The sequence below is a fragment of the Eubalaena glacialis genome, chromosome 16 (assembly GCF_028564815.1).
Source record: "Eubalaena glacialis isolate mEubGla1 chromosome 16, mEubGla1.1.hap2.+ XY, whole genome shotgun sequence".
NCBI classification, from domain to species: Eukaryota; Metazoa; Chordata; class Mammalia; order Artiodactyla; family Balaenidae; genus Eubalaena; species Eubalaena glacialis.
Window position 1 is genome coordinate 67,884,466 of NC_083731.1, and position 27,632 is coordinate 67,912,097.

Sequence of the window (27,632 nt, forward strand, 5' to 3'; positions counted from 1 at the left end):
ATGGAAACTAGTTTGGAAATGATTGATCTTTAGAAGAGAAAAAGAATGACCAGACTTTACTAGTGATGCTAGGTAGCTTCTGTGTTACCAAAAGCAGCCCCTAAACAGTCCCTATTGTAGTTTGCATGACAAGGAATGGGGAGGGGCATGAGGATGAGCTTAGTAAAGGGCCCCCCCAAAGAAAGAAGGAGCTCTTCCTCACCCTCCCACTGCCACAGGGGAATCTCACTCCATAAAACCTGGTAGACACGTAGCCACAGATGCCCAAAAGGGAAGAATTGGGGTGCATTAGCCAAAGCTGGTCTAACTAACTCACAGCTCTTCTTCCCCACCACTTCCCAAAGCCCCAGATCTTCCAGGCTGAATTCTCCCCTCTTCTTCTCAACTCTTCTGGTCTTCTAAGAGCTAACTCCAATCCCTTCAGCACGGAAAAGTGAGGGACTGAACCACTTTTCCCCCTTCCCCCCGACACTAGACAATCTGTAGGGCCTGGTACCAATGTTTGTGAGTCAGGAAAACTTCCATTTTTATCCCGGTACCGCAGGGAAACTCCCAGTTCAGACTCCCAGGGACAAGGGTGGCTGGAGGAAATCCAAGCTGCGCCAGGGGGTCAAAGCGACCCACCTCCGGTCAGCAATCACCAAATCCCGCCTGGGCGGCAGGCCTGAGGTCTTCCTCCACTTTTCACTCAGATGTGGCGCTGGCCCGTCTTCCGTGTAACCCACGCAATCACCCAGGCAGGAAGGCCTATCCCAACTCCATCCCCACACCCCCTTTATCCCCATCCCCGGGGAGATCCGGCCCTTTTCGCAGCACTTGAGAAAGTTCCTGCAGTGGCCTTCCCTCGCGCAGGCCCTTCCTCAGACCCCTTAAAGGGAGGCTCCTTCGGACTGTCCCCCAACAGCGCGGGCCCAGCCCCGTCCTTGTTCAACTTGTCTTTGGAGGACCCCGAGCCGCCACCTCCAGCCCAGCCCTCGGCCAGGGGGCAGCGGTGCGGAGGAAACAGCGCGACGGCCACCCCAATCTCTTCCCCGGGACCCAGTGGGTCCCGGCCCGAGGAGCCCCCGGCCGCTATGAGCGCACAAAGCCCGCGGCCGCCGGAACCCTCGGCCCCGCCGCGTTCGGCCGCTGGATCCTGACACCCCTGGGGCCCCGGGGCCCGAGCCGCTCGGCGCGCCGCGCTCCGGCCGCCAGGTGCGAGGAGGACGCGCCGCAGCGCCCGCCTCGGGGCCGCGCTGGTTAGGTAGCTGGGGGGACCGGAAGGATGGCGAGGAAGTAGGAGAGGGTTTCCTGAGATGAAAGATTACTTCCGTCCGGGCTCTGGCCTCTCTCTGGAGCCGGCTCGTTGGGGGCTGGGGAGCGGGGTGCGCGGGGCTCGGGGGCCGCGCGTTGCCACCTGCAGCGCCCGGGGCCGGCGGGACGCGCTCGGCCCTGTCGGGGGCTCACGTGGGGGGGGATCCTTGCAGGTGGGAGTCGAGAGCGTTTCCTAGCGCCCGAGCCATGGTGGCCAAACAGCGCATCCGGATGGCTAACGAGAAGCACAGCAAAAATATCACCCAGAGGGGGAATGTAGCCAAAACCCTGGTAAGGCGGGGGCGGCGCTGACCGGGCGGCGCGGGGCCGGGCCGGGCTGGGCGGGCGCGGGGCCAGCCTCCCCCTCCCCAGCGCCCCGGGCTGCCCCTCCCGCGGGGTCCCGCGCGGTGGGCGCTGAGGGCCGGGCTCCCCGCGGCGCGGACTTGTGCTCGCCGGAGCGGAGAGGGCCCTGGTTGGCCGTGGTCCTTCTGGGAGCGGCTGCTGGGGCCACCGCGGAGGCGCAGAAGGGCCTCCCCAGGAGAGAACTGGGCCTTTGTCTCGGGGAAAGACGAAAGTCATATCCTTCAGGGAACAGTTAAACCAACTGCTTGACGCTGGGGCCTGGAACCTAGGAGGTGCTAGCTCGGTTTTGTTGAATGAATGAATGAATGAATGAATGAGTAAAGGGAGGCCCTTTGCCACGTCTCCCTCCTAGGCTTCATCCCCTGCCCTCCATCCCCAACAAACACACCAAGATAAGGTTTTCTTTCCTGCCCCTTTGTAATGGTCTCCCTGTATAAATTGGGAATTAGGAATGCTATTCAGCCCAGTATTTCCCTCCATCCTCCTCTTTTGCCTCTTCTCCAGTGAGGTCCCGCACCACTCGGCGAAAGTTTAAAAGCAACATTCCCCTTGTTCACCTCGTCAATTCCGGCTCATCCTGATAGTATGTTCCAGAACTTTAGAGACCAGCTTATTGCCAGGCATTCTGCACCTCCAAAACTGTAGACTAAAGCTTTATAACAATGCTTACATAAAATCTGTGCCTTAAGTACAGGGTTTTGTGTGTGTGTGTGTGTTGTTTGTTTGTTTTTTGGAAAGCAAATGATCTTCAACAGAAATTGACAGGCCCATGATCCTGGACATTCAGAGGCAGCCCTCGGAAGAGTTGTTGAGTAGTGATGGTCTCCAAGTGTATGAGCAAAGGCGCATGGAATCTATTATCCCAGACACTTCAGTGGAAGTTCAGCTGAAACTTGAGGTTTGGCTGGAAGAGCTTGCAGACTTGATGAGGCAGTTGCTTTCAGTCAAAGGCATGAAGCTGGTTTGATTAACTGAGCACAAAGCTGGATCTGCAATCTCTACACCAGAATTCTTGCAGAACCAAGCAGTACTATGGCAGAGAAACCTTAGCATCAAATTTGGATCTTTATAGGCAGCTACAAGCTTAAGTTGTGCTGGAAGTTCTCTCATTTGGGAGTTAGATCATTTAGTTGTTATTGGGCAGCAAAATGCCAATATGCCATTGAATTGGAACTATTTTTCACATAGATCTCTGTTTTCCCTATTTTTACTCAGGAAAAATAAAAAACTTGCTGTCCGAATTGACATTGAAAAACAATTTTTAATGGATGTTAAAGTATTTGGGGTTTATATCCCTAGGAGAGTAATTCTTCCCAGGATATCATGCAGACTAGCTGATTTACTGAAAATTTCTAGTTGTGTGGTTCCTTTTAGTGAACTAAAAAAACAGAGGTCACTTAATTCTTCTCAGTTGACAACTGATCTGACTGCAGAAGTAATGACAAAACAGAAGCTGCTTTGCAGACCTGTTTTACCCATTAGGCTTGGTAAAGTCAGTGTCTGCCACTTCTAGCTTCTCAAGACCACTAGAAAATGTTTGGTACCTGAAACAAAAATGATTGGCTCCAAAATAAGAAAAGAAAATGGAAAACTTGGAGAAAAAGCTGTTTAAATATCTAGGAAATATAGTCAACTTGACTGCAGTTCAACTTAACTTTCAGAGATATTTTCAAATTATGTTTAATGTATGGTCTGAGTGGATTTTTAATAGGTTCTGATATACCATGGAGTGGACCCTTCAGAAGTGCCTGACGCCTATGAGTGTTTCTAAATGGTCCTACTAACTTTGTAATGAAAGGTTTCCAAACCAAGCCACAATGTATGTTTATTTTCCCTTGGTTAGAAAGGCTTTTTGGTTAACTTTATTGTAAATGGATCAGCTTCCAAAAAGAAAAATGAAATTCTCTTTCAAAAAGAAACACTTTAAATCTCATTTTCCTAATTAGAGATCAAACATGATTATACTTTGAAAGAAGTAACTTGTAAGGGGTAACTCGTTCAGAATGAAATTCAATAAATGCAGACACATGAACAGATTCTAACAGAAAATTCAGACTAATTGTTCAGAAATAAACTCCTTTAATTGTATATAGATGCTTGGGTATTTCATTATCAGCTTACAGCTATGGAGTGAATCAGTACCGTTCTCCCAGATAACAGAAATGGAATAATCATTTCATGATTATACAGTAGTAACTTCTTCAGAATGAAAGGGCAATTTAAATTTCAGAATTCTGAGTTACCCTGCTGGTATCTCATCACAGGGAAAGCCATCCTCTGCATTTTGGAGCCCAGGGAGTGACAAATTCCTGCTGGTAATGAACCGTGTCATTTGCAGGATTCTACTGCTTTTCTTACCTTTCCCAGCAATAGATTCAGGCTTAGTTGAATTGTCCAACAGATTTGTGCTGGGCACTGCTTCCCCAAAAAAGTAGCTCAAAGCTCTCAAAAAAGGATATATTGGTATTATGACCAGCCAAGGAGTTCTTGAGCTCTGAAAGTCCCCAAATAATATTGATTCACTGTGGAATGTCATCAAAAAGGATTTTGTGTTATCAGGATGCAAGCTCTGTATCCTGATAATTTGAGTTTTTCTGCAAAGGAAAAAATAAATGACTCCATTTGGTATCTGCATGAGACCAAAAATCCATCTACAGGCACCTGGATTCACTTGTTGACTCTGCTGGAGATAGAACTAAATGAATTTTTTCGTTTAGCATCAGTGGGATGACAGCAACAGAATTTGTTTCTGGTCAACTATCACAAGTGATTAGGAAGTTGGCGAAGGGGCAGAGGGGTGAATGTCACACTCTGTTCAGGTAACTTTATTTAATACCTCTATTATTTACTTGCTCTGATCTTGACCTGGTCTTAAGTGCCAAAGAATGACACAGTACAAACGCTGATTAAAGTTATCCTATGCAATTATTTAAGACTGATTTTGTCTTTCTTCTAGTCAAAAGAAACCATCTATTCCCTTGCAGTGTGATTTGCCACCATACAAGAGTGTTGGTAGATACAAGTGGTCAAGGTCGGAGAAGTGAGTGGTTTTAATCCTTAGATTCTACCTGCCACTGACACTAATCCATACTTCTCTAGTAAGAGAAATGCTGGAATAACCCTATCACCAATTGGGAAGTATTAAAAGAGCCAATATCCTTCCTAGACCCTTTCTTTACTCTAGCTGACCTAAGACATCGTATTTAGTGGGGCTTGTATGCTTGTTCATTCTTCGAAGAACATTTATTAATCATCTATTGTGTTTAAGTTCTGGGCCAGATGTTGCTATACATTGATATATGAAAGAGACACAGTGCCTGCCCTTGCAGGGCTTACAGTCTAGTGGAAAGACAGACATCAAACACAGTATCACAAGAATAAACATCGAGATACAAACTGTGATAAATGCTATCTAAAAAAAGTACTTGGTGATTTAAGTGCCAAGTGAACTCAACTGAGGTAGAAGAGAGAAGGTTCTCTAAGAATGGAACAGGTAAGCTGAGAACCAAAGAACTGTTGCCTTGTCTATGATAAAATAAGTTCTTTAACCTATGTTGGCCACAGCGTATTTTTGGCTCATGCCAATGAGGGAATATTTAGTGAGTTCTTCATTTTTCTTCACTCTACCGTCTCCCTTTTCACTTGAGAAATTCCCCACATTTTCAGATGCCTTTCTCAGAAAATATTGGTTTTCCATTGATTGATTTGCTTGTAAGGACCAAGCCTTACCTGCACACAGACCCAGAGGAGTTGCAGAGGGACCTTCCTCTGACGTCTGTGCTTTTGGCTTGAGAAGAGCAGGAGGTACTCAGGGCTGGTCCGTGTGGGGACCGCAGTCCCCTTGTGCTTCCCGGGGATGCTGAGATTTCTCCCAAGCATAAGCTTCACTAAGAATTAAGAGGTTTATTACAAAACGCCGCTCCCCTCATCTCCATACACAGCTGCTGTGGTGCGTCTACTGTTCCCAGGGTTTCCACTGCAGTGGCTTCCCAGGTTTTTAGCACTTAGAAATTTTTGAGAAAATGGCGGTGCTCTGTGACCCTGCTTGGAAGCCACAGATGCAGGAATTCAAGATGAATCTGTTGGAGGAAAATCCCCTGGCTCTGTAAAGAGGCAGACCTAAATGTGCCTCTTGTTCCAGTTAGCAAACCTTGAGCCTCAGTTTCTCAAGGACAGGATTGAGATGATAACACTGGCCTTGCGTGGAGTTGTGAGTGCTAGAGATCGCGGATGTTGGCGGCTTTCTACAGTGCCTGGCATGAAGTGTGCTTTCAGCCAACAGAAGCAATGATTAGTAATATCATTTTTGGCTTCCCAAGTCACTGTATTGGTTTGTGTATTTATACCTCATCTGTCCCCAGAATATTTAAGAACCACCAAGTTCATTGAGTTACAGGCGTGTAAGTAAGGTTATTGATGAATTTTTCCAAACCAATCTTGATCCCTTAAAATTGACTTTGTTCGTCTAGATCTGCCCGCTGGCATTGAGACTGGGTCTGTCTCATTCACAGAGGTGTCTAGTGACTAGCCATACTCAGTAAACGTTTCTTGAATGAATGAAGCTAATCTTACTTTCTCCCATTCCCTTTCAGAGGCCGCAAGAAGAGAAATATCCTGTGGGCCCATGGCTGTTGGCACTGTTTGTTTTTGTTGTCTGCGGCTCAGGTACGGGTTTCTCGCTGCCCTTATATCCCATGGTCTCCTTTGTCCTGTAAAAACACATGTTTTATTCTCAAGGTAAATAGGCAAAAACTATATTGGTCTGGGATTCAAGTTAATTGCTGCCCGAAGCCTTCATCTTAATAGGTTTTGATTTCATTTCCATTCCAGCAAACAGAGTAGAGACAGAACTGATATGCTATCAAATCATAATCATAAAATGATTACAGTGAGCAATTAAATTGGCTGGCTACCCTTCAGAGTTCAGTTAAAGCTTTCTCTGAAGACCTAACCTAAAAAGGGCATTTGGAACAGAAAGTGGAACACCTGTCTGCCTGAGATAAATCCACATTCCAGAGAGAAGGAGAGGCCTTATGCCTTAAGGGAAGCTCTGCAGAGGTGCTGGGTAGAACAGAGCCTTTGACCTGAGCCTCGAGGTGCAGTCACCTGATGCTGGAAGGTGGCAAGTTCAGAGAGCTTTACTTACACACACACACACACACACACACACACACACACACACACGCAGAGTGCAGACTTGACCAGAAGGATCATGCAGTTGTTTCTAGTCGACTTCTGTAACTGGGAGCCTTGACTTAATTCCTGGTCCCCATGGGTTGGGTCTCTGAAGTACTGGTGAGTGGAGGTCACTTCTATCAACAAGGTAGGTCTTTAGATGTTCCCATCCTCCATCTCCTCACTGTTGCTGAGGGCAGGGAAGGCGAGGAGTACACATCTTCCTGCAAAGATCTAGACCTCCCAGGAAGACGTCATTCCTCCCCAATGGCAAGAGACGCCCATGACTAAAGGTGCCTCTGATCTTTAGGAGACCACTCTTCCAAGGAAACGAAAGCTCTTAGGAGGAAGGAGGGATCCGATGGTCTTGGCACTATTGCCAAACAAGCCTTTGTGTGAGGCTCAATTTTTTAAAAGATGATTCCAAGATGAGAGAAGATCTTCCACTCCAAGAAACGAAAGTGTATGCCATCCCTAAAGATGTGTGCTCAAAGGGAGTCTTTTGTCCAATACAGGGATCCCTCATCTTTAATAGAGTTTACCCGGCCACTGCTGGAATACTTCAGGAGCGCTCACTCCTTCAAAAAGCCTATCCCATTTCTGTGCAGCTCTGATTCTATTGGAAACATCTCCCCTCTTTTGAACCACACTGTGCTGTCTTCTCGGTAGTTCAGGCATGGACGCCGAAAACCACACAGCTTGGACTCTTTTGCTTCTGAACGTCTTGACTCTTTGGATATTTTCAAGATGACTGCCTAGTGACTCCTTCTACAAACTCAACTTCCCTAGTTCTCTCAACCTTGTCCTCATAAGATGTAGTTTCTAGATCCTTCTATACATGCCATGACTCTCTTAAAGTATTGCATTTGCAACTGCAGAAGTTGGTCTAGAAATGGTGCAACTGCTACAGAGATAGTAGGTCTGTCCCTGCTTTTTGTCTCATAACCCTGCTTTTATTAATATGCCCCAAACAGTTTATTTATTTATTTATTTAACATCTTTATTGGAGTATAATTGCTTTACAATCTATGTTAGTTTCTGCTGTATAACAATGTGAATCAGCTATATGTATACATATATCCCTATATCCCTTCCCTCTTGCATCTCCCTCCCACCCTCCCAACCCACCCCTCTAGGTGGTCACAGAACACTGAGCTGATCTCCCTGTGCTATGCAGCTGCTTCCCACTAGCTATCTATTTTGCATTTAGTAGTGTATATATGTCAATGCCACTCTCTCACTTCATCCCAGCTTACCCTTCCCCCTCCCCGTGTCCTCAAGTCCATTCTCTACGTCTGTGTCTTTATTCCTGTCCTGCCCCTAGGTTCTTTAGAACCAATTTTATTTTGGATTCCATATATATGTGTTAGCATACGGTATTTGTTTTTCTCTTTCTGACTTACTTCACTTGTATGACAGACTCTAGGTCCACCCACTTCACTACAAATAACTCAATTTCATTTCTTTTTATGGCTGAGTCATATATTCCATATATTCTATATATGTGCCACATCTTCTTTAACCATTCATCTGTCTATGGACATTTAGGCTGCTTCCATGTCCTGGCTATTGTAAATAGAGCTGCAATGAACAATGTGGTACATGACTCTTTTTGAATTATGGTTTTCTCAGGGTGTATGCCCAGTAGTGGGATTGCTGGGTCGTATGGTAGTTCTATTTTTAGTTTTTTAAGGAACCTCCATACTGTTCTCCATAGTGGCTGTATCAATTTACATTCCCACCAACAGTGCAAGAGGGTTCCCTTTTCTCCACACCCTCTCCAGCATTTATTGCTTATAGATTTTTTGATGATGGCCATTCTGACTAGTGTGAGGTGGTACCTCATTGTAGTTTTGATTTGCTTTTCTCTAATGATTAGTGATGTTGAGCATACTTTCATGTGTTTGTTGGCAATCTGTATATCTTCTTTGGAGAAATGTCTGTTTAGGTCTTCTGCCCATTTTTGGATTGGGTTGTTTGTTTTTTTGATACTGAGCTGCATGAGCTGCTTGTATATTTTGGAGATTAATCCTTTGTCTTGCAGTTTATTTTTAACAATCACAGCACCTCCTAGACTTACAGAGAGCTAATGGCCAGCCAGGCCCCACCAAGCTCTTCTTCACGTCAACTTCCTGCAAGCTTCAGAGATGCATCTCTGTACCCTCCCATCTAAAGTTGTCCCCTATCTGCATCACACATTGTTTTATTTTATTCATGGCCCTCATCAACATTTGAAATTATTTAATTTGCTTACTTATTATCCATTTCTCTCTACTAGGATATAAGCTTAGGGAAGACAGTATTTATCTTCCACTAAATTTTTAGATACTAGCACAGTTTTTAGCACATAGGGAGTGTTTAATCTCGTTGGTTAGATGGATGGATGGATGGATGGACAAAACCAAATATTCCCCATGCTGTAGATATTAAATAGACTTTTTTTTAGACCTAATGTAAAGCTCCATGAACATTTCTATTTTAATTTCATTGTTGGTTGTAAGCTGTTTTTCTACAGAGTAGCCATAAAGTATGGAAACATAGAAGAACATAAATAATAAATGGCTTACTGATATTACGTAATAATGTACAGTATGGTTAGTGACGTTACATGATGTATTCAGTGTATTGCCCTGCATTAGCAATGCATAGTTCAGAGCACTGTGAAAAATTGCAATGAATGTGGTGCATCAATGCAGCATTTCCCTCAGTGCCTGCATAGTCATCTGTGATGCATCTCAGATGATCGCTCTCTGATTTTCTCCCCAAAACAAAACAAACCAAAAAACAAACAAACAAACCAAAAAAATGCCATTAGCAGGCCACAGAAAATCAAGAGGAAAAATCCATCTGTATAAAAAGTTATCTATGTTTTCACCATATGATAATCTCAATAGATGCAGAAAAAGCTTTTGACAAAATTCAACACCCATTTATGATAAAAACTCTCCAGAAAGTAGGCATAGAGGGAACCTACCTCAACATAATAAAGGCCACATATGACAAACCCACAGCCAACATTGTTCTCAATGGTGAAAAACTGAAACCATTTCCTCTAAGATCAGGAACAAGACAAGGTTGTCCACTCTCACCACTATTACTCAACATAGTTTTGGAAGTTTTTAGCCATAGCAATCAGAGAAGAAAAAGAAATAAAAGGAATCCAAATCAGAAAAGAAGATGTAAAGCTGTCACTGTTTGCAGATGACATGATACTACACATAGAGAATCCTAAAGATGCTACCAGAAAACTACTAGAGCTAATCAATGAATTTGGTAGAGTAACAGGATACAAAATTAATGCACAGAAATCTCTTGCATTCCTATACACTAATGATGCAAAATCTGAAAGAGAAATTAAGGAAACACTCCCATTTACCACTGCAACAAAAAGAATAAAATACCTAGGAATAAACCTACCTAAGGAGACAAAATACCTGTATGCAGAAAAGTATAAGACACTGATGAAAGAAATTAAGGATGATACAAACAGATGGAAAGGTATACTATATTCGTGGATTGGAAGAATCAACTTTGTGAAAATGACTATACTACCCAAAGCAATCTACAGATTCAGTGCAATCCCTATCAAACTACCAATGGCATTTTTCACAGAACTAGAACAAAAAATTGCACAATTTGTATGGAAACACAAAAGACCCCGAATAGCCAAAGCCATCTTGAGAAAGAAAAACAGAGCTGGAGGAATCAGGCTCCCAGACTTCAGACTATACTACAAAGCTACAGTAATCAAGACAGTATGGTACTGGCACAAAAACAGAAATATAGATCAATGGAACAGGATAGAAAACCCAGAGATAAACCCACGCACATATGGTCACCTTATCTTTGATAAAGGAGGCAAGAGTATACAATGGAGAAAAGACAGCCTCTTCAATAAGTGGTGCTGGGAAAACTGGACAGCTACATGTGAAAGAATGAAATTAGAACACTCCGTAACACCATACACAAAAATAAACTGGATTAAAGACCTAAATGTAAGACCGGACACTATAAAACTCTTAGGGGAAAACATAGGCAAAACACTCTATGACATAAATCACAACAAGATCATTTTTGACCCACTTCCTAGAGAAATGGAAATAAAAACAAAAATAAACAAATTGGACCTAATGAAACTTCAAAACTTTTGCAAAGCAAAGGAAACCATAAACAAGATGAAAAGACAACCCTCAGAATGGGAGAAAATATTTGCAAACGAAGCAGCTACAAAGGATTAATCTCCAAAATATACAAGCAGCTTATGCAGCTCAATATCAAAAAAACAAACAACCCAATCCAAAACTGGGCAGAAGACCTAAATAGACATTTCTCCAAAGAAGATATACAGATTGCCAACAAACACATGAAAAGATGCTCAACATCACTAAGCATTAGAGAAATGCAAATCAAAACTACAATGAGGTATCACCTCACACTGGTCAGAATGGCCATCATCAAAAAATCTACAAGCAATAAATGCTGGAGAGGGTGTGGAGAAAAGGGAACCCTCTTGCACTGTTGGTGGGAATGTAAATTGGTGCAGCCACTATGGAGAACAGTATGGAGGTTCCTTAACTAAAAATAGAACTACCATGCGACCCAGCAATCCCACTACTGGGCATACACCCTGAGAAAACCATAATTCAAAAAGAGTCATGTACCACAATATTCATTGCAGCACTATTTACAATAGCCAGGACATGGAAGCAACCTAAGTGTCCATCGACAGATGAATGGATAAAGAAGATGGGGCATGTATATACAATGGAATATTACTTGGTCAAAAAAAGAAACGAAATTGAGTCATTTGTAGTGAGGTGGATGGACCTAGAGACTGTCATACACAGTGAAGTAAGTCAGAAAGAGAAAAACAAATACCGTATGCTAACACATATATATGGAATCTAAAAAAAAAAAAAAAAAAAAATAGTTCTGAAGAACTTAGGGGCAGGACAGGAATAAAGACACAGACTTAGAGAATGGACTTGAGGACACAGGGAGGGGGAAGAGTAAGCTGGGACAAATGCACTACCAAATGTAAAATAGATAGCTAGTGGGAAGCAGCCACATAGCACAGGGAGATCAGCTCCGTGCTTGGCAACCACCTAGAGGGATGGGATAAGGAGGGTGGGAGGGAGACGCAAGAGGGAAAGCATATGGGGATATACGGGGATATACGTATGCATATAGCTGATTCACTTTGTTATACAGCAGAAACTAACACAACACTGTAAAGCAGTTTTCTCCAATAAAGATGTTTAAAAAAAAGTGATCTACGTTTTCAGGCTTTATGGCCAACCTGTAGATTGTTAGATCTTGAACCTTGAGCCTTTTTTCTAATTATCTCTCTCTTCCAGCTTTATGGTTTCTTGAAAGTATGTTATTCATCCAAGGCACTGATAAAAGTCTAGATTTGGAGAAGCCCACAGAAAACAATTAGAGACAACTCCCCTCAGGTTGACTTGCAACCTCTCAGCAAAACTCCTGCAAGCAGTCCTCGTGTCTTGAGGGTCCCTGGTGTGCCTGGCACGGTGCGGGCTTTGGAGATACAAACTCCTTCAGGGGGCAGCTGGCACTGGGGAGACAGATAAGGAACATGTCGTTGCTCCCAGGAAAAGAGCACTCTGACAGCAGAGCACCCGGAGGGCTTGGCAAGCGTGACAAGGGACTGTCTTAGTGCGTTCGGGCTGCTATAACAAACTACCAGAGACCGGGTGGCTTATAAACAGCAGAAATTGATTGCTCACCGTTCTGGAGCCTGGAAGTCACATTCGGGTCCCAGTGTGGTCGGTTGGGGGCCCTTTCCCAATCACAGACTTCTCCTTGTATCCTCACATGGCATCCACACATGGTAGAAGGGGCTAGGGAGCTCAGTAGGGTCTCTCTTACAAGGGCACTAATCCAATTCATGAGGACTCCGCCCTCAGGACCTAATCACCGCCCAAAGGCCCCACCTTCTACCACCATCACATTGGGCAATAGGATTCCAACATGTGGATCTCAGAAAACACAGACTATATCAGGGACTTCTAACTCATACTGAGCAGAAGAGAAAGTTTCCCAGAGAAGGTGCCATTGGAGCTGAGTTTTGAAGGACAAACAGCCAGACAAAGGGAAGTTTATTCCACATGAGGGAACACTGCATGACAAAGGCACAGAGGCCTGAGATAGTACGACAGGCTCAAGACTGGCCAAAGCCCAATCACAGGGACCTGTGAGCCTCGGTCATCATGTAGCCCTTGTTGTCAGGAACTAAATAGATACAGAGCTGGGTTGTTTTTTTTTGTTTTTTGGGTTTTTTTCTTTTTTGGCTTCAAGATACACAGTAACCGGGGCCCTCTCCGGTCTGTGCCCTTAGGTAGCATATAGGAGAGGGGAAAAAGCCAATAAGTCATTTAGTCTGGCTTATTTTTCTCCAACCTGTGCTAGTTCTCGATATCCATCCTTTCCAAAGGGATTAAAAACCTTCTCTAAATTACATCTTAATTAAAATTTTGCCAGGCTTATTGGTTCACATAGTAGGAACTGTATCTTTCCCCCCGTTTGGGTAAATTGGGGCATTTGCTGACAACAATCTTTTGGAACCTTCCCAGCCTCCATGAGTTTTTTCAGGGATCAAGTACATTGTCTCTGCTGTCCTCTCTGTTGGTTTGTCCAGGGGCCTGGGATGGGAGCCTGCAGGGCCTGGAGATTTGGACTTAAAGTGGCCAAGAGGACACACCACTTACTGGCATACTATATCCCCTGCCTGCATGTTTGGTGCTCTTCTAAGGATGCTTCTTTAAATCTAGTTAAAAGACCACTAGCTTCTATGGAAAGGCTAGACATCAAACGGGGAGTTGGGTCCTCTTAACTTCATCCTCTGTTAACATGCCACCATGATCCCCAAGCAATGGACCTCCTCCTTTTTAAAATCATATCTAAAAGTAATCCACCACCATCTCCCTTTTTTTATTTTCTTTCCTTTCTTTTTTTTTTGCCAACTTTAGCATTTTTTTTGCAAGCTTCAGCTCAGGCCAAGCTCTGTTCTCACAGAAAAGTGTCACTCTTCTCAGTTCGTCCTTGGTATTGTGCCCTTCCTTCTATCTTTGTCCGTGTCCTTTTCTAAACCAAACACGTCACGAAAAACACAATAGCTCCTTTAGATTCATACCCGTTGCCACGGCTCTGGGATTAGTCACGATTCAGTTCTTCTTGCAGCTCCTACTCTCCCTCCTGAGTTCCTCCCTTTTCAGAGTCGCAGACCATAGGCTCCTACCTATCTTTTTTATTTAATTTATTTTATTGAAGTATAGTTGATTTACAGTGTTGTGTTCATTTCCGCTGTACAGCTAAGTGATTCAGTTATCTGCCTATCTCTTCTCTTCATTTAAAAGAATGCGATTATGACCATCTAGAGGGGTGGGATAGGGAGGGTGGGAGGGAGACGCAAGAGGGAGGGGATGTGTGGATATATGTATAGGTATAGCTGATTCACTTTGTGATACAGCAGAAACTAACACACCACTGTAAAGCAATGATACGCCAATCAAGATGTTAAAAAAAAAATGCGATTTCCTCAAATCTAGCTCTTCCCTTTATCAGTTCCTCTGCTTTACGTAATGAGCCTTCTCGGTGCCTGAATGATTGAAGTCCCTTATCACTGCTCTCTCTCGCTTCTGTTCCCCTTTTGTAGCACAAAGTAGGAGAGACCCGCCCCATCTAGCGCCCTGCCATCATCTGTAGTGTGCACAACAGCACCTTCAGCCCTGCCCTTGCCTGTCACGCTCTCACAAAATGCACTGGAGTTTGCGGCGGGATTTCCATGCCTCTGCAGACACACCCCTTCCTGTGTCTGTCCAGCGGGTCCCTTCCCTTTGAACAGGATACACCCGTGTGCCAGGCTGAAGTTCCATTTCACCAAGTCCCTGGGATACCTCTGAGGTCATTCACCCTCTCTGAGTTCATGTGGTTAGTTATTCATATTTTGTAGATCTCTATACAGACAGGAAAAATATGAAATCTTCTAATAGTAGTGAAGATGTTGATCATTGATCTGATTCTCTTGCTTTCGTTACCTCACTCTATTAAACCCACTTTTCTAATTGACGGTGGGCTGGGCAAAGGGCTCTTTTTTAGAAATAGTGTCACATAGAAAACAAACTTATGGTTACCAAAGGGAAGTGGGGAGAGGGGGAAGGGATAAATTAGGAGTTTGGGATTAACAGATACACACTACTGTATATAAGAAAGATAAACAACGAGGACCTACTGTATAGCACAGGGAACTATATTCAGTATCTTGTAATAACCTATAATGGAAGAGAATCTGAAAAAGAATATATATATATATACTGAATCACTTTGCTGTACACACCTGAAACATTGTAAATCAACTACACTTCAGTTTAAAAAATTATAGAGGGCTCCCCTGGTGGTGCAGTGGTTAAGAATCCACCTGCCAATAAAGGGGACACGGGTTCAAGCCCTGGTCCGGGAAGATCCCACATGCCGCGGAGCAACTAAGCCCGTGCACCACAACTACTGAGCCTGCGCTCTAGAGCCCGCGAGCCACAACTACTGAGCCCACATGCTGCAACTGCTAAAGACCGCGCGCGTAGAGCCGGTGCTCTGCAACAAGAGAAGCCACGAAAATGAGAAGCCCGCACACCGCAACGAAGAGGAGCCCCCGCTCGCCGCAACTAGAGAAAGCCCGCGCGCAGCAACAGAGACCCAACGCAGCCAAAAATTAATTAATTAATTAATTTAAAAAAATAAAAATTATAGAAATACTGTCAGTGTACCTAGGGTAAATAAATTTTCAGGTCAGGCAAGTCACAAGGAATGCAGGTTTTATCTGTTTTCCTAGTATCTTTTGGGAAAAAATGAAGAATGGTAAAAATGTTGACCTTTAAGTATAGGCTCACTTATTGGTCACCTTTACTCCATTTTACGTGGCAAAACAAGTTAACAAACCTCCAAGAGGTTACGGGACCCCATTATTATGGGGAGTGATGTGTCACAGCAGACTCTTGACCCCTTCCTTCTCGGCTTCTTTCCTTGGCCTTCCTTGTTCTCCACACATGCCTTTCGTGCCAGCAGTGCTGGTGCTGATAAGAGCCAGATAACGAAAAGGAAGGAAGAAGAACCAGGGGAGCAGTGAGGGCACAGCACACAGGCACCCAGAGACCCCTGGCACAAAAACACGTGCCCAGGGAATGCCCACCCCTCACCAGGGAGGCCCCCCGAGATCCCAGTTCAGCCCAAGTCCATGGTTGTAACCAGTCAGAGGACATTATCTAAATACTAAATACACCCCTCTTCAGAGGAAGGAAATTTCCACTTTCCAGGATGGCAAAAGGTCTCTTCTTTGAAAACTGACCAACTGGCAGTAAAAGGATAAGAGGCTTCAGAGGGGAGGATAGTTTGGGGCTCCGCCAGATGTGGGTTCAAAGCCTGGATTCGCTATGTTTCTGCTGAATAACTTCGGACAAGTTCATTACTCTCTCTGTATTGATTTCCTTATCCATCAAACGGGGATAGGAGGAGCCCCTCCAGAGGTTGTCCTGGTACTGAATGGTTCCAGGGACGTAAGTGCTGGCCCACAGCACGCTTGAAACCTGCAGCTTCAGTCACCACCATCTCTGTCCCCATCGCCCTCATGTAAAGTAGTGGCACCATGAATGGGACAGGTGTGTCACGGACACTGCAGGCTCCCATTGCCTTCCATCCTCCCAGGCCACGCCTTCACCTGGCAGGCTCAGCCACTCACGTTGGTCTTGACCTTCCAGAGAGCTGTAGACCCCGCCTCTTCACTCCAAGGACGAATGTGAGCAATTTCAGTGATAACACTGCCAGTGGGTGAGAACTTTTCTTGTTCAGATCTTGACCCAGGACTTTTGCTTGGGCCTTTTTAACTGGTTGCATTTGTCTTTATTTGATCTCCTAGGACCCCAGATTCACACTGAAGCCCCAAGGGTTTAAACACCCCCCTCTTAGAGACGTGGCCGTTTTTTCGCTCCTGTTTTTATAAAAATATTATCTTCCATTTCTGCAGGCGGTGGGGCCTCTTTCCAGATAAGCAGCTCGTCCTGACTCTCAGTCCCCGGTTTCAAAGCCTGCCTCTTTAGAGAACTGTTTGATAGCTTCTGAAGAGTACTTGTTTTTATCTTGAGGCTCAGAGACAAGCGTGACCCGGAATGTCCGTCTGAGGCGGCAGAGATGCCGTCACACAGATACGCCAACTGCTATCTGCGCGAGACACTTGCTGTCTGCGTGTGCTTCCCGGGACCATGGATGAAGCCCGTCCTGCTGGTTGTGCCCACAGCCCTTGCCCCTGGGTTTTCCTCTCCCTTTTGTCCTCATCTCTTTCAGGAGCCCTATGGAGAAGGGTTCTGAGGCCTCCCCAGAGCTCTGTGGCAAGTATGCTGCTGTGCATCAGTAATGTCTGGCCTGAACACGGCACTGACAAGCAGGGTCCCAACCCCGGCCTACCCATCTTATAGTGTCAGTGCCACAGTGTTCACAGGACAACTGTCGTCAGCATTTTTGACCTTCCTCTTGGGCTAGAAGTTTCACCTGGACTCAGTGACAGTAGGTCTTTCCCTTCCCATGCAGTTGACCAGACAGTATGTTAGCGCTTACATGTGTCTTGTGATCCTGTTGTATCGTTCACCTCTCCTGAGCCCAGGTGTGTCCCTGGGTGTGAACAGGAAGCAGCAAGCTGAGAGCAGTCTTCTCTGTCCTCATCCCTCACTGAGGTTCTAGCCGGGGTCAATGGAACCACCATTTAATCCCCACCATGCTGTGATTCTCAGAGGGAAACTTACACACCAGCCACACCCCACTTCCCTCCCTCAGACTACTTCTCCCTCATCTATCCCTCATTTCAATTGCATTTCTCTCTCTCTGGCCGAACCTGATACTCACTTCCTAATTAGAGATTATGTGAATTTTAGTCGTTCTTGAAGTCTGGGTTTTCTTGAAACTGATGAGCTTATATCCCCCATCAAAGGGAAACCTCTAGGGTAATAGGATTAACCAGTGACTTATTTCCTTCCTAATTTTCTATATTTTCCAATTTTGTCAATGAGCACATATTACTTGTATAATCAGAAAAAAATAAGTGTATTTTGAGAGCAAAATGGCTAAACTCTTGGTTTTAGCCTTTTCTTTTTTTTTTTTTTTTAAAGCAGTAGACCTTTCTTTCTTTCTTTTTTTTTTTTTTTAGAGTAGTAGACCTCTTGGTTCAAATCTTAGAGGGAAACAAAAGAAAAGCTGTTCTGGTTGAAGCAGGATCTGTTATGTGTCTGTGTTTATGTCTGTGTCTGTGTGTGTCTTTGTATGTATGTGTCTGTGTGTGTTTGTGTATGTGTATGTTTGTGTGTATCTGTGTGTGTGTTCATGTGTTTCTGTGTGTTTGCATGTGTGTATCTGTGTGTATTTTTGTATGTGTGTTTGTGTGTATCTGTGTGGTGTGCGTGTGTGTGTGTGTGTGTGTGTGTGTATAGGGGTGCCTCCTGTGTTGCTGGATGTACTGATTTTTTATCATCCCCAGAAGGGAATACACATCTGGACCCTCTTTGCCCATCAAATAGGAAATTGTGTCCAGCCCGGCGCTGGCCTCTGTGATTCCAGAGTTAAGGCCTTTCCCAAAGAGCCTACTAGGTTCATTTGGCACCATCAGTTGTGAGTAGCTGCACTGTTTCTGGGCAGGGACGTTCCCTTTGTCTGGCAGTTAACAGACTGTGCTCTTCTCCTGTATCTGGTAGGCACTCTGCCTGCCGGGGCAGGACTGGGAAGAGATAACGTGTCACGGGCTGGACCGTTTTTCAGGACAACCTATTCAGAACAGATAAGGAAAGTGATTCCCTGAGATGTTCTAAGCTGCGCCTGAGTGCCTCCTGTCCTCCCGGCCTCCTGTTTCAGGTGGTCCAGTGGTCTCCCTTTATGCATGCGCTGGAGGCCCCTCCGTTTCTGGAAGAGCCCACAGCCCCACCCTCCCTAGGACTGGCTGTTTTGTTAAGGATGCTGTGGAGGAGGGAAAGGACTCAGTCCTGTGTGAACCAGCTCCAGGGCCAGCCTCCTTGGGTTGCAAACCCGGCTCTGCCACCTACTAGCCGTGCAGCCTTGTCCAAGCTACTCACCCACACGCCCACTCCAAGCCTCAGTTTCTTCCATTCTTAAAAGGGATAGGATCCTATCTGAAAACTCCTAGGATCCTCATGAAAATCAATCCTGAGGATTAAATGAGACAACGCATGCCACACCTTTAGTGGAGTCCTGGTAATAGTTTTACAAATGTTTCTTGTTATTGTCATTATGTTGACGGCCCTTAGTTGCACTGTCTCCTTGCCTCTCAACCCCCCTGGCAAGGTGCCGACCAAGATTCTGAATGCTTGCAAGGAAAGAAAGATAACATTTTGACCTTTGTGATGGGGAGAAAACTTGGGAGAGCAGAGCTCTGAGATACTGGGGAAGCTGCAGGAACCCCAGCTCCCACCTGGATAAGTAGAGGGCAGGGTTTGCCGGCCAGAGGTCAGTGGTGTCACCTCTGCAGGGACAGCTAGAGCTGGAGCCTCTTCTCTCCTTCTAGAAAGAACTCTTTAAAAACTAGCCAATGGGGGTGAGCAGAATCTGTTCATACAACTATTTTGGCTACCGTTTCTTGAGTACTGATTATAATGCCAGGTCCTACACTTATATTTTCTTTTCTCATCACACAGTCCCTACAAAGAAGCTATGGTACTCATTTTTCTAAATCACAAAACAGAGGTTCAAAGAGGAAATCCACCAGCATCCCGTAGCCAAAAAGAGAGCTAGTACCCAAACCTAAACTCCAAACCCATCTGCTTTCTATTATCCTGCATCCTTCTCTCTTACCATTTCCCCCAAAATACCATGGAGCAGATTTTCCGCCAACTTTAGGCCTTTAGCATATGACTGTGTATTGAAAAGAACTCCTGTTAAAACATCTCCTGCTTTCCCTGCCAGAACATGTGCGCTGTCCAGAGGTTCCAGATGGACGGCCATTCTCGGTCTGCTCCCAGGTGGATAAAGCCCTTGACCCAGCCATGGGCTGCTTCTTGACTGGGCCACCGGGGTGCTCTATCCCCTTGCTCTGTCCTGGACACTTGCTCCAGGACAAATTTGAATTCACCGTGTTTGCAGGTCGACCACATAAGCACTGGCCTTTCCTGGAGACTGCCCGAACTATCTTGAAATTGTGACACCCAGAGGGAGTCACAGCCCCAAGACTGGCAAGTTTGAGGAACTGAGCAGCCCTGGGAGAAACCTTTCCGTTTCACCACAAAGGAAAGCTTGAGGACATGCGTCTGCTCTGGAACTCCTGCCTCAGGATCTGAGATGGACGGTCTGGAAGAGATGTCTCATCAGCCATGGGCTCCCTCAAGGTGACCTACGGCCTCGCTTGTCACGTGCTTCGCTCTGCCCTGTGGCCCTGTGGCCCTGGGGCCCTGGGGCCCTTTGGGTCTGTGTATGGTTTCCTTCTTGGAAGAGTGCTTCTGCTGTCTGCCATTTTAATGTGGAGAGAGCATCCCATTCTTTGCTAATACGATCTCTCTTTTAATAGTGCCCTCCTGCCCTCACCTATCCCTGGCTTCCCTCTCTTTCCCGTCTTCTCCATCTCCGGAGAAGCCATGGGGAAGTGGCATCTTGCCTTTGACTATCTTTGTGCTAATTCTTTCAGGGAGCTTAATGACCCACCTTGGCGATGTCTTGTCTCCTAACATCTCTGCTTATCTTTCTCAAGGCCCATACTTTTCTTACCAATGCTTTCATTTTTTTAATTTTTTTAAATGAAAAATAATCAAAGTTGTGTGAATTCTAGAGTCGGCTTATCCTCCTAAAGGGTGTTCCTCTGGCCTGTCTTGATCTCTCTTCTCAGCAACTCCCTTGATCTCGCTTATCGTCAACCATTTACTTTCAATAAATGTCGTTTTCGGAAGGCCCCATTGTCTGGCAGGGTTCCAGCTTTCTGACAGCCTCCTAGAGGATCCACTTGTGTCATCTCTGTGTCCTTTGGGCACTCCCAGTTAGCTGGGGTAGGGCAGTCCCCAGGGAAGAGTGGATTGGGCTGGCCCAGCTCCTGGCCTTAAGGGGTTTACGTTCTTGACTTGTGACTTGACTTCCCCTCAAGAACTGAGCTCTTGGAGCAATTGAATCTCAAGGTCGCCATTTGATGCTGATTCTTTAGGTCTGAAGAGTAATCAGTTGAGGTTTTTAAAATGTATTTTCCTCCATGCTGTTTGCAATTTTTCACCGTTCAGTCCTTCAGTAAATTTTTACTGAGGACCTACTATGTGCCCGGTGCTGAGCTTAGGCCCAGGGGTAGAGCTGGGAGCAAAATCATCCCTGCTCTCCTGGAGCCTGTGGTCTAGTGGGGAAGAAAGATGAGTCAAACAAATAATTATGCTTGTAAAACATGTAAAATTTCAGGCATGAAAATGTTTGAAGGAGAAGAACATAGGGCTGTGAAAGCATATACAGGCCAACCTTGGAAACATTGCAGGTTCGGGGCCAGACCACTGCAATAAAGCTAATATCGCAATAAAGCAAGTCACGTGAGTTTTCGGTTTCCCAGTGCACATAAAAGTTTTGTTTACATGATACTGTAATCTATTAAGCATTGCAATAAATAGCATTATGTCTAAAAAAAAAGTATACATACCTTAATTAAAAAATGCTTTATGGCTGAAAAATGCTAACCATCATCTGAGCCTTTCAGTGAGTCCATCAACAACAGCAACATCAAAGGTCACTGATCACAGATCACCAAAACAAATATAATAATAATGAAAACATTTGAAATATTGTGAGAATTACCAGAATGTGACACAGAGGCACGAAGTGAGCAAATGCTGGTGGAAAAAGTGTTGCCCATAGGCTTGTTACACACAGGGTTGCCACAAACCTTCAATTTGTAAAACAAAACAAAACGCAATATCGGCAAAGCGCAATCAAACGAGGTGTGCCTGTAATGCAAAGGGCTGGTGTGCTCTAGGGAAGTGGTTCTCAAAGTGTGGTCCCTGGACCGGCAGCCTCAGCATCACCTATGAACTTGTTAGAAATATACATTGTCAGTTCCCACCCCAGACCCACTGGATTAGAAACTCTAGGGATGGGGTCCAGTGTCTGTTTTCAAACATTTTCAGGAGATTGTGAGACCTAAGTTTGAGAACTCCTGCTCCAGATGGTCAAAGATGGCTTCTCTGAAGAAATAACTTCTGAATTTTGAAGTAAAACTAGGCAATAGGGTAGGGTGGGGAAAGTATTTCAGACAGAAAGAATGGCATGTGTAAAAGCCCAGTAGTAAGAGCAGGGAGCTTTTAAAAGCAGGAGGGCTTACCGTAAGAGAGGAGGAGAGTGAAGAAGGTGAATCTGGACAAGTTGCCGGGGGCCAGGAGATGCAGGTCATGGAGGCTTCACCAAGGATTGGGCAATAGAATGCTTCTGGTGTGTTAGAAACTCAAGGAGGGCATGATCTCACTTGTTTTTATGTAAAGAATAATTCTAGCTAGAGTATGGAGAAAGGATTGAAGGAGGAGCAAGAGTAGACCAGTGGAGGTCACCGCAGGAATCAGGGGAAAGATGATGGTAACTTGGACTAGGGTGGTTTCTGGAAGGATGGAGCGAAAGACGCACAATCACAAGATTATTAGGTAATGCCCACAGGTCTTGGTCATCAATCGGAGGTGTCAAGGATGACTCTGGCATTTTTGGTGTACGTGCAAGATGGAAGAGGATGATGCCAAGCTTGGCAACGGGAAGAGATCATGAGAAGGTCCTGTTGCATTTGACGTGCCTTTGAGCCACTTGTGTGTAGGTATCAATTAGATGGTGGAAGGTGTGGGCCTGGAGCTCCGAGGAGAGGTCGGGGCTGGCAACACACCTTGGTGAGTCATCAAAAGCTAAGTGGCAACTGAAATTGTGGGCCGGGATGAGATCACCTGGGAGAAGGAATGTAATGAAGAGAAGAAAGCCAGCATGCTCACTGCAGAACTTCAACATTCTTGTTTACTGGTCAGGAGGAGTTAGGATGACCCCATAAACCACGTTTAGTGTAAAGAGCCAAAGAGGAGGCGGAAAACTAGAAACTAGGAGAATGGTGTGTCACAGAGGCCAAGGGAAGAGAGTTTCCAGGAGGGAGCGCTCAGCGATGGTAAGTAGGGGTGTATGACAAGAGGCAGCTGAAGGGTGCTAGTTGGATTAAGTGACATGGAAGGTCATTTGTATCTTTAGCAAGAGCTATTTCACTGGAGTGAAGAGAGAAGCTAGAATGCAGTGGAATGAGGTGGAACCCAAAGGTAAGGAAATGGAGAAAATGAGGACTTAGACAGCTTTTTGGAAATGGTTGTAAAGAGGAAGAGGGCACCTGTGGATGGGAGATGTGGAGTCACGAGGATTGTTCTGGTTGATTTTTGAGTTGCAAGTGCTTCTTGCATATTAAACCCTAAGAATTTCATTGAAAGGGAATGGTTGAATAAAAGAGAGATGTGATCGTCCGAGGTTACCAAGGTCCAGGATCCTGTACAGGTGGGAGAGTGCGGAGGCTCTCAGATTCTGTAGTTCCCACTCTAGCCTGGATTTTCCTGAACCTCTGACCTGCCCAAGGCCAGATCCCCTGACCTCGAATGCCTGCCATCCTTCCCTTTCTTGGCATCCGTCCTCCCTGCTGACTCGCCTGCCCACAGCGCCTTTCCTGCAGCCCGCTCGGCTGTTTTCTCTGCTTTGTTCACCCTCTGTTAAGTTATTAACTTGTCAGGGTCTAGACTCCCCACTTCCTTTCCCACTTTGAACCCACTCTTGGCTCCCTTCCCGTTCACCGCCTCAGAAAGTCAGCATCAGGGAGGCCAGGGCTGTAGGGCGGGTCATTACTGGCGGGCACACAGAAGTACAGTTAATATAATTGGTACAGGATGGTGAAGGCTTCTTAAAGACATTGACATTGATACAAGCCTTCTTAAAGACAGGGATACAATTCTTAAAGACATTGAAAAAGGAATTATAAAACACAACCATCTCTCCATTATCTTAGAGGTGGAGGCAAATGGTGAACTTAAAATAGACTTTATTCAAAGTAATTTCTCCAAGAGGGTTCAATTTTAAAGGGTCGCCTGTACACATGTTAAAGCCCATCAGATTTTTACCTGTTAATTCATGGATTCAATTAGGATCAGGAATGATCTTTCATTAGTTTTTAAAGCAGACTCAGAAATAGGTAAATTGTTTTAATATGTGTTGCTACTCTGAGGCCAGCAAACTTTGTCTAAGACTCTTTAGAGAAATTTGCAGCAGTTCCTTAAAAAGAATTGAGTGGTTTTATCATTACCCAGCACTTTTGAAGTCATGAATTAACTTAATAGGGTCTGATGGACTAAGGGACAGCCTGTTTCGTATTCATTGACCTATATCCTGCTGATGATGATTTCTTGTCTACGAATAAATCTCAGGGAGAAATAACATTTTGGAGCATCTATTATGGGCAGATATTTTACTTATGTCCTCATATTTATTCCTTGCATCCTTTGAGGTACGTATTATCTACAGTTTTATAAATAGAGAAATCAGGGCTCAGAACTATTTAGTGAATTCCAAAAGTTCACACCTCTAGAGGGTGTCAGGTAGCACCTGAGCTCTGGTATGCATGCTCATACATGGAAGCAGCAGCCGTCATTGTAGTAATAGCAACAGTAATAATAGCAATGACTCCCATGCACCGAAACCTTGATGTGTGAGGAACCTCATCTATGTCAGACCATTTAATCCCTGTATGAACGCTGCAAGCAGCATGGTCCTCATTTCACAGCAGAGGAGACAGAATTGAAGAGGTTAAATTATTCATGCAGTCACACAGCTATTCACAAGAGCTGGGATTCAAACCCAGTTCCCTCTGACCCTAACATTCCCCTCTAAAGTAAGCCTGTTTGTCCAAATTAGGGATGTTTTCCTGATCCCAAGAACAAAGCCTGAGGCACGGTAGATGTAAATATTTTTTTCCTAATGTGCTTGAATATACAGCTGTCTTCCAGCACTCCTGCGGAGCCAGAACACAGAAATGTTTATTTGATTTTTATTCCATGTTAGCTTTGGTAGAGGAGGGTGGAAACATCCGTGTTCCGGCAAGCTTATACATTTGGGTAAGGTACTTTCTCATCCATGTAGCAACTTCTCCTGTTAAGAGCCACCCCCCAGATGAGAATAAGCCAAGAAAACCTCTGAGCACAACCAGAGTTAAATATCACAACTTGTTGAATTAACTCCTTTATCTAGAGAAGAGTCTTTCCGACCTTCACACACAACTGGTTGACTCTAATTTTATACATAGTTCTAACAGTCTTTGTTTTCGGCTTAGTCTACAGTAGCATAATAATAGAAGAGGGCCCACTGCAGATTGGTGTAGTAGCACCAGAGATGTGACCAGAGATAAGAATCATTGAGACCAAATAACCGCTAAGAAGCAGAAATGAGAGCCCAAGAAGTACAGCCAACCGGAGCTATTTTGGGATCAGATCAAACACTGTGCATCCTCTGTAACCATATTACAGCAGAGTCTTATCAGTTATCACTTTTTATTATGGTCACACCAGACATTCATGAAAACTTAATATTAAATCATGTTGGGTGTATATCCAATTTAGGAAAGTCGTGATGATGCACACAGTGATTGTTTTAGTTTATAAAAAACCAACTACATTAGTGCTTTATCTACCCTTCAAATCTAGCTGTCCAAGAAAAGAGTCCCCGGGGCCCTCGGTGTGAATTATCTTTGGATCCCCAAAGCACAATGCCTGGCACATAGTATGTGCTCACTAACGTTACTTGATAAAATGTCAAACACTTTGTTTCTCGAGGGTTCTGGGTAGCGTATTTCACTATAGTTACTTAGGAAGCAGCATTCCTGGGTATATTCCAGGATGACTTTATTAAGGAGAGAAGGGGTAAGCCCCCTGAATGTTCTGTGCTTGTTCTGTTTTTACACATGATTACATGATACCCAGCTGCCCCTTAAAAAAAAAAAAAAAATCATTCTATATGTGTTCATCGCTATTATTATCATGACTGTCTTCATCACGATTGACCAATATTGTATATGTCACATCTGGGGAGGATGTGAAAACGAAGTTGGACCTTCCTCCCCTGGAACACATTTAAACCCTATAAACCAAACCAGGCTGGGTGCTATCCAACCAGCTCTTACCAGAATAAGGGGAGGGAGTCCCAGGAATTGTCTGTGGACGTTCAGGCTACCCACCCCTTCAGGAAGGAGTTCGGTCCACTTAGTGAAGACGGTGCCCTGAATAAATCAGTGTTGCTCTCGGTGCATTTCAAGTCGAATTTCAGAAAGTTCCAGGCCGCCTGAAGATGCACTTGGATCAAAGGTTATCAGCAGCCGGGGGCCCAGCTCCACTGCACCCAGCACCTGGTGTCTGCTCCCAGCACCTGACCTTCCTTCCAGTTCAAGGGCAGCTTCTTTTCCAGGTCACAGCCATTTTGAAGAGGCAGCATCGCTGACCTGTTAAATGAGTGCCCTGCCTGCACGAAAGCGCTGTCCCCCCACTCCCCAGGAGCATCAGAACATTCTGGGGAAGAGGGCCAAACCTCTCAGGGCCTGAGGGATTTCTGGCCTTCACTCCTGGTGGAATTAGCAGGAGTTATCCATAAATCCCCGAGGCATCCATCAGCAGACAGAGCAAGGCTGCCTTTTTAAAGAAGTTCACTGACCTCTTGTTAACTTAACTCCTTGTTAGGAAATATCTAATCAGCTGTGTGCTAACAGGTCCAGGGCCCGGGGTCAGCAGAAGCAGGGCTGGCGGTGGGGCTGGGTTTCCAGCTGTGTGCTGTCTGGTGTCTGAGCCGTCTGTTTTGTTTCCCTCCTTCAGCTATCTTCCAGATCATTCAGAGCATAAGGATGGGCATGTGAGCAGGCTGGGCTCTGACACGGCCCCCTGCCGCTGGAGGGTGGAGGCCACTTCAGCTCTTAGCCGGGTATCTGTGGGAAGCTGACAAGCCACCCAGAAGAGAAAAAAAGGCTCCCTCAACTGTTCCCTGATCACTTCATCGTGGATGTCAGACCAAATTTCTTTCTCACAGGACATCTCGGTACATCTGTGTTCTCAAGCGGAAAGGACATTTTGCTTTGCAGTTGGCAGGATTGGTAGCTCTCCGGGTGTCTGCAGCAGAGCTGTCTGTCTGCTTTTGCCCTGGGTTTCACTGATGTCTGCATGTGGGCTTCTGAATGATCACCGCTTTACTTTTTATGGATACAAGCTCTGCTCCATTGGGAATTGCTTTTACAAATAAATGTCTTTGTTCAACCTTATACACTGTGTGGGTTCCAGTGAGAAAACCAAAGTGAAGATGATGTCAGGAAAGCTCCGGAGGGATGGGTAGGGTAGGGGACTTGATTATGTAACTGGAGAAGGTCAGGGAATCTGTGGCCCGGGAACCAGGGCTAGGTTTACCCAGCTGGGCGCTGGCCACCCTCAAGGTCTTTGCCTGAAATGAAGCCCTGGGCAGCTCTAAGAACCTTGGGTTTTCCACACATTTGACAATTTAGGGGTGGGGGGGGTGTGTGTGGATCTTTTGGGGTTCTTTCTTTTTTTTGGTTCGCTCTTTGTTGTTCTTTTTTTTCAATCCAGAAAAGGTACCTACTATGTGTGTTAAGGTCCAATTAGCCATTATCTCCTCTGTGGGCTGCATCAGGGCTTGGTGCGTCCCAGAGGCCTCTTTGGGAAAATCATCCAACCTCAGGCCCAGCCCCGCCCTCACATAGAGCACCGGACAGGCAGGAGTCCTGCCGG

General features: G+C 45.2%; 1 protein-coding gene across 4 annotated transcripts; it reads left to right on the plus strand.

Annotated features, from left to right (window-relative positions):
- The first annotated feature begins 1,208 nt into the window (after positions 1–1,208).
- On the plus strand, positions 1,209–27,139 carry SERP2 (stress associated endoplasmic reticulum protein family member 2). Of its 4 annotated transcripts, none has more exons than XM_061170953.1 (4): positions 1,209–1,243; positions 1,467–1,584; positions 6,249–6,321; positions 19,804–20,593. In XM_061170953.1, exons 2-4 carry the CDS (start codon positions 1,501–1,503, stop codon positions 20,037–20,039), a joined length of 393 nt encoding a protein of 130 aa, XP_061026936.1. In that variant the 5' UTR covers positions 1,209–1,243; positions 1,467–1,500; the 3' UTR covers positions 20,040–20,593. The 4 variants fall into 4 exon arrangements, 3 of the variants coding, with proteins under 3 accessions (XP_061026936.1, XP_061026938.1, XP_061026937.1); XR_009697528.1 differs by lacking the exon at positions 1,209–1,243 and adding an exon at positions 26,712–27,139 and having other exon boundaries at positions 1,420–1,584; positions 19,804–20,222; XM_061170955.1 differs by lacking the exons at positions 1,209–1,243; positions 19,804–20,593 and adding an exon at positions 26,712–27,139 and having other exon boundaries at positions 1,420–1,584.
- Positions 27,140–27,632: the final 493 nt, after the last annotated feature.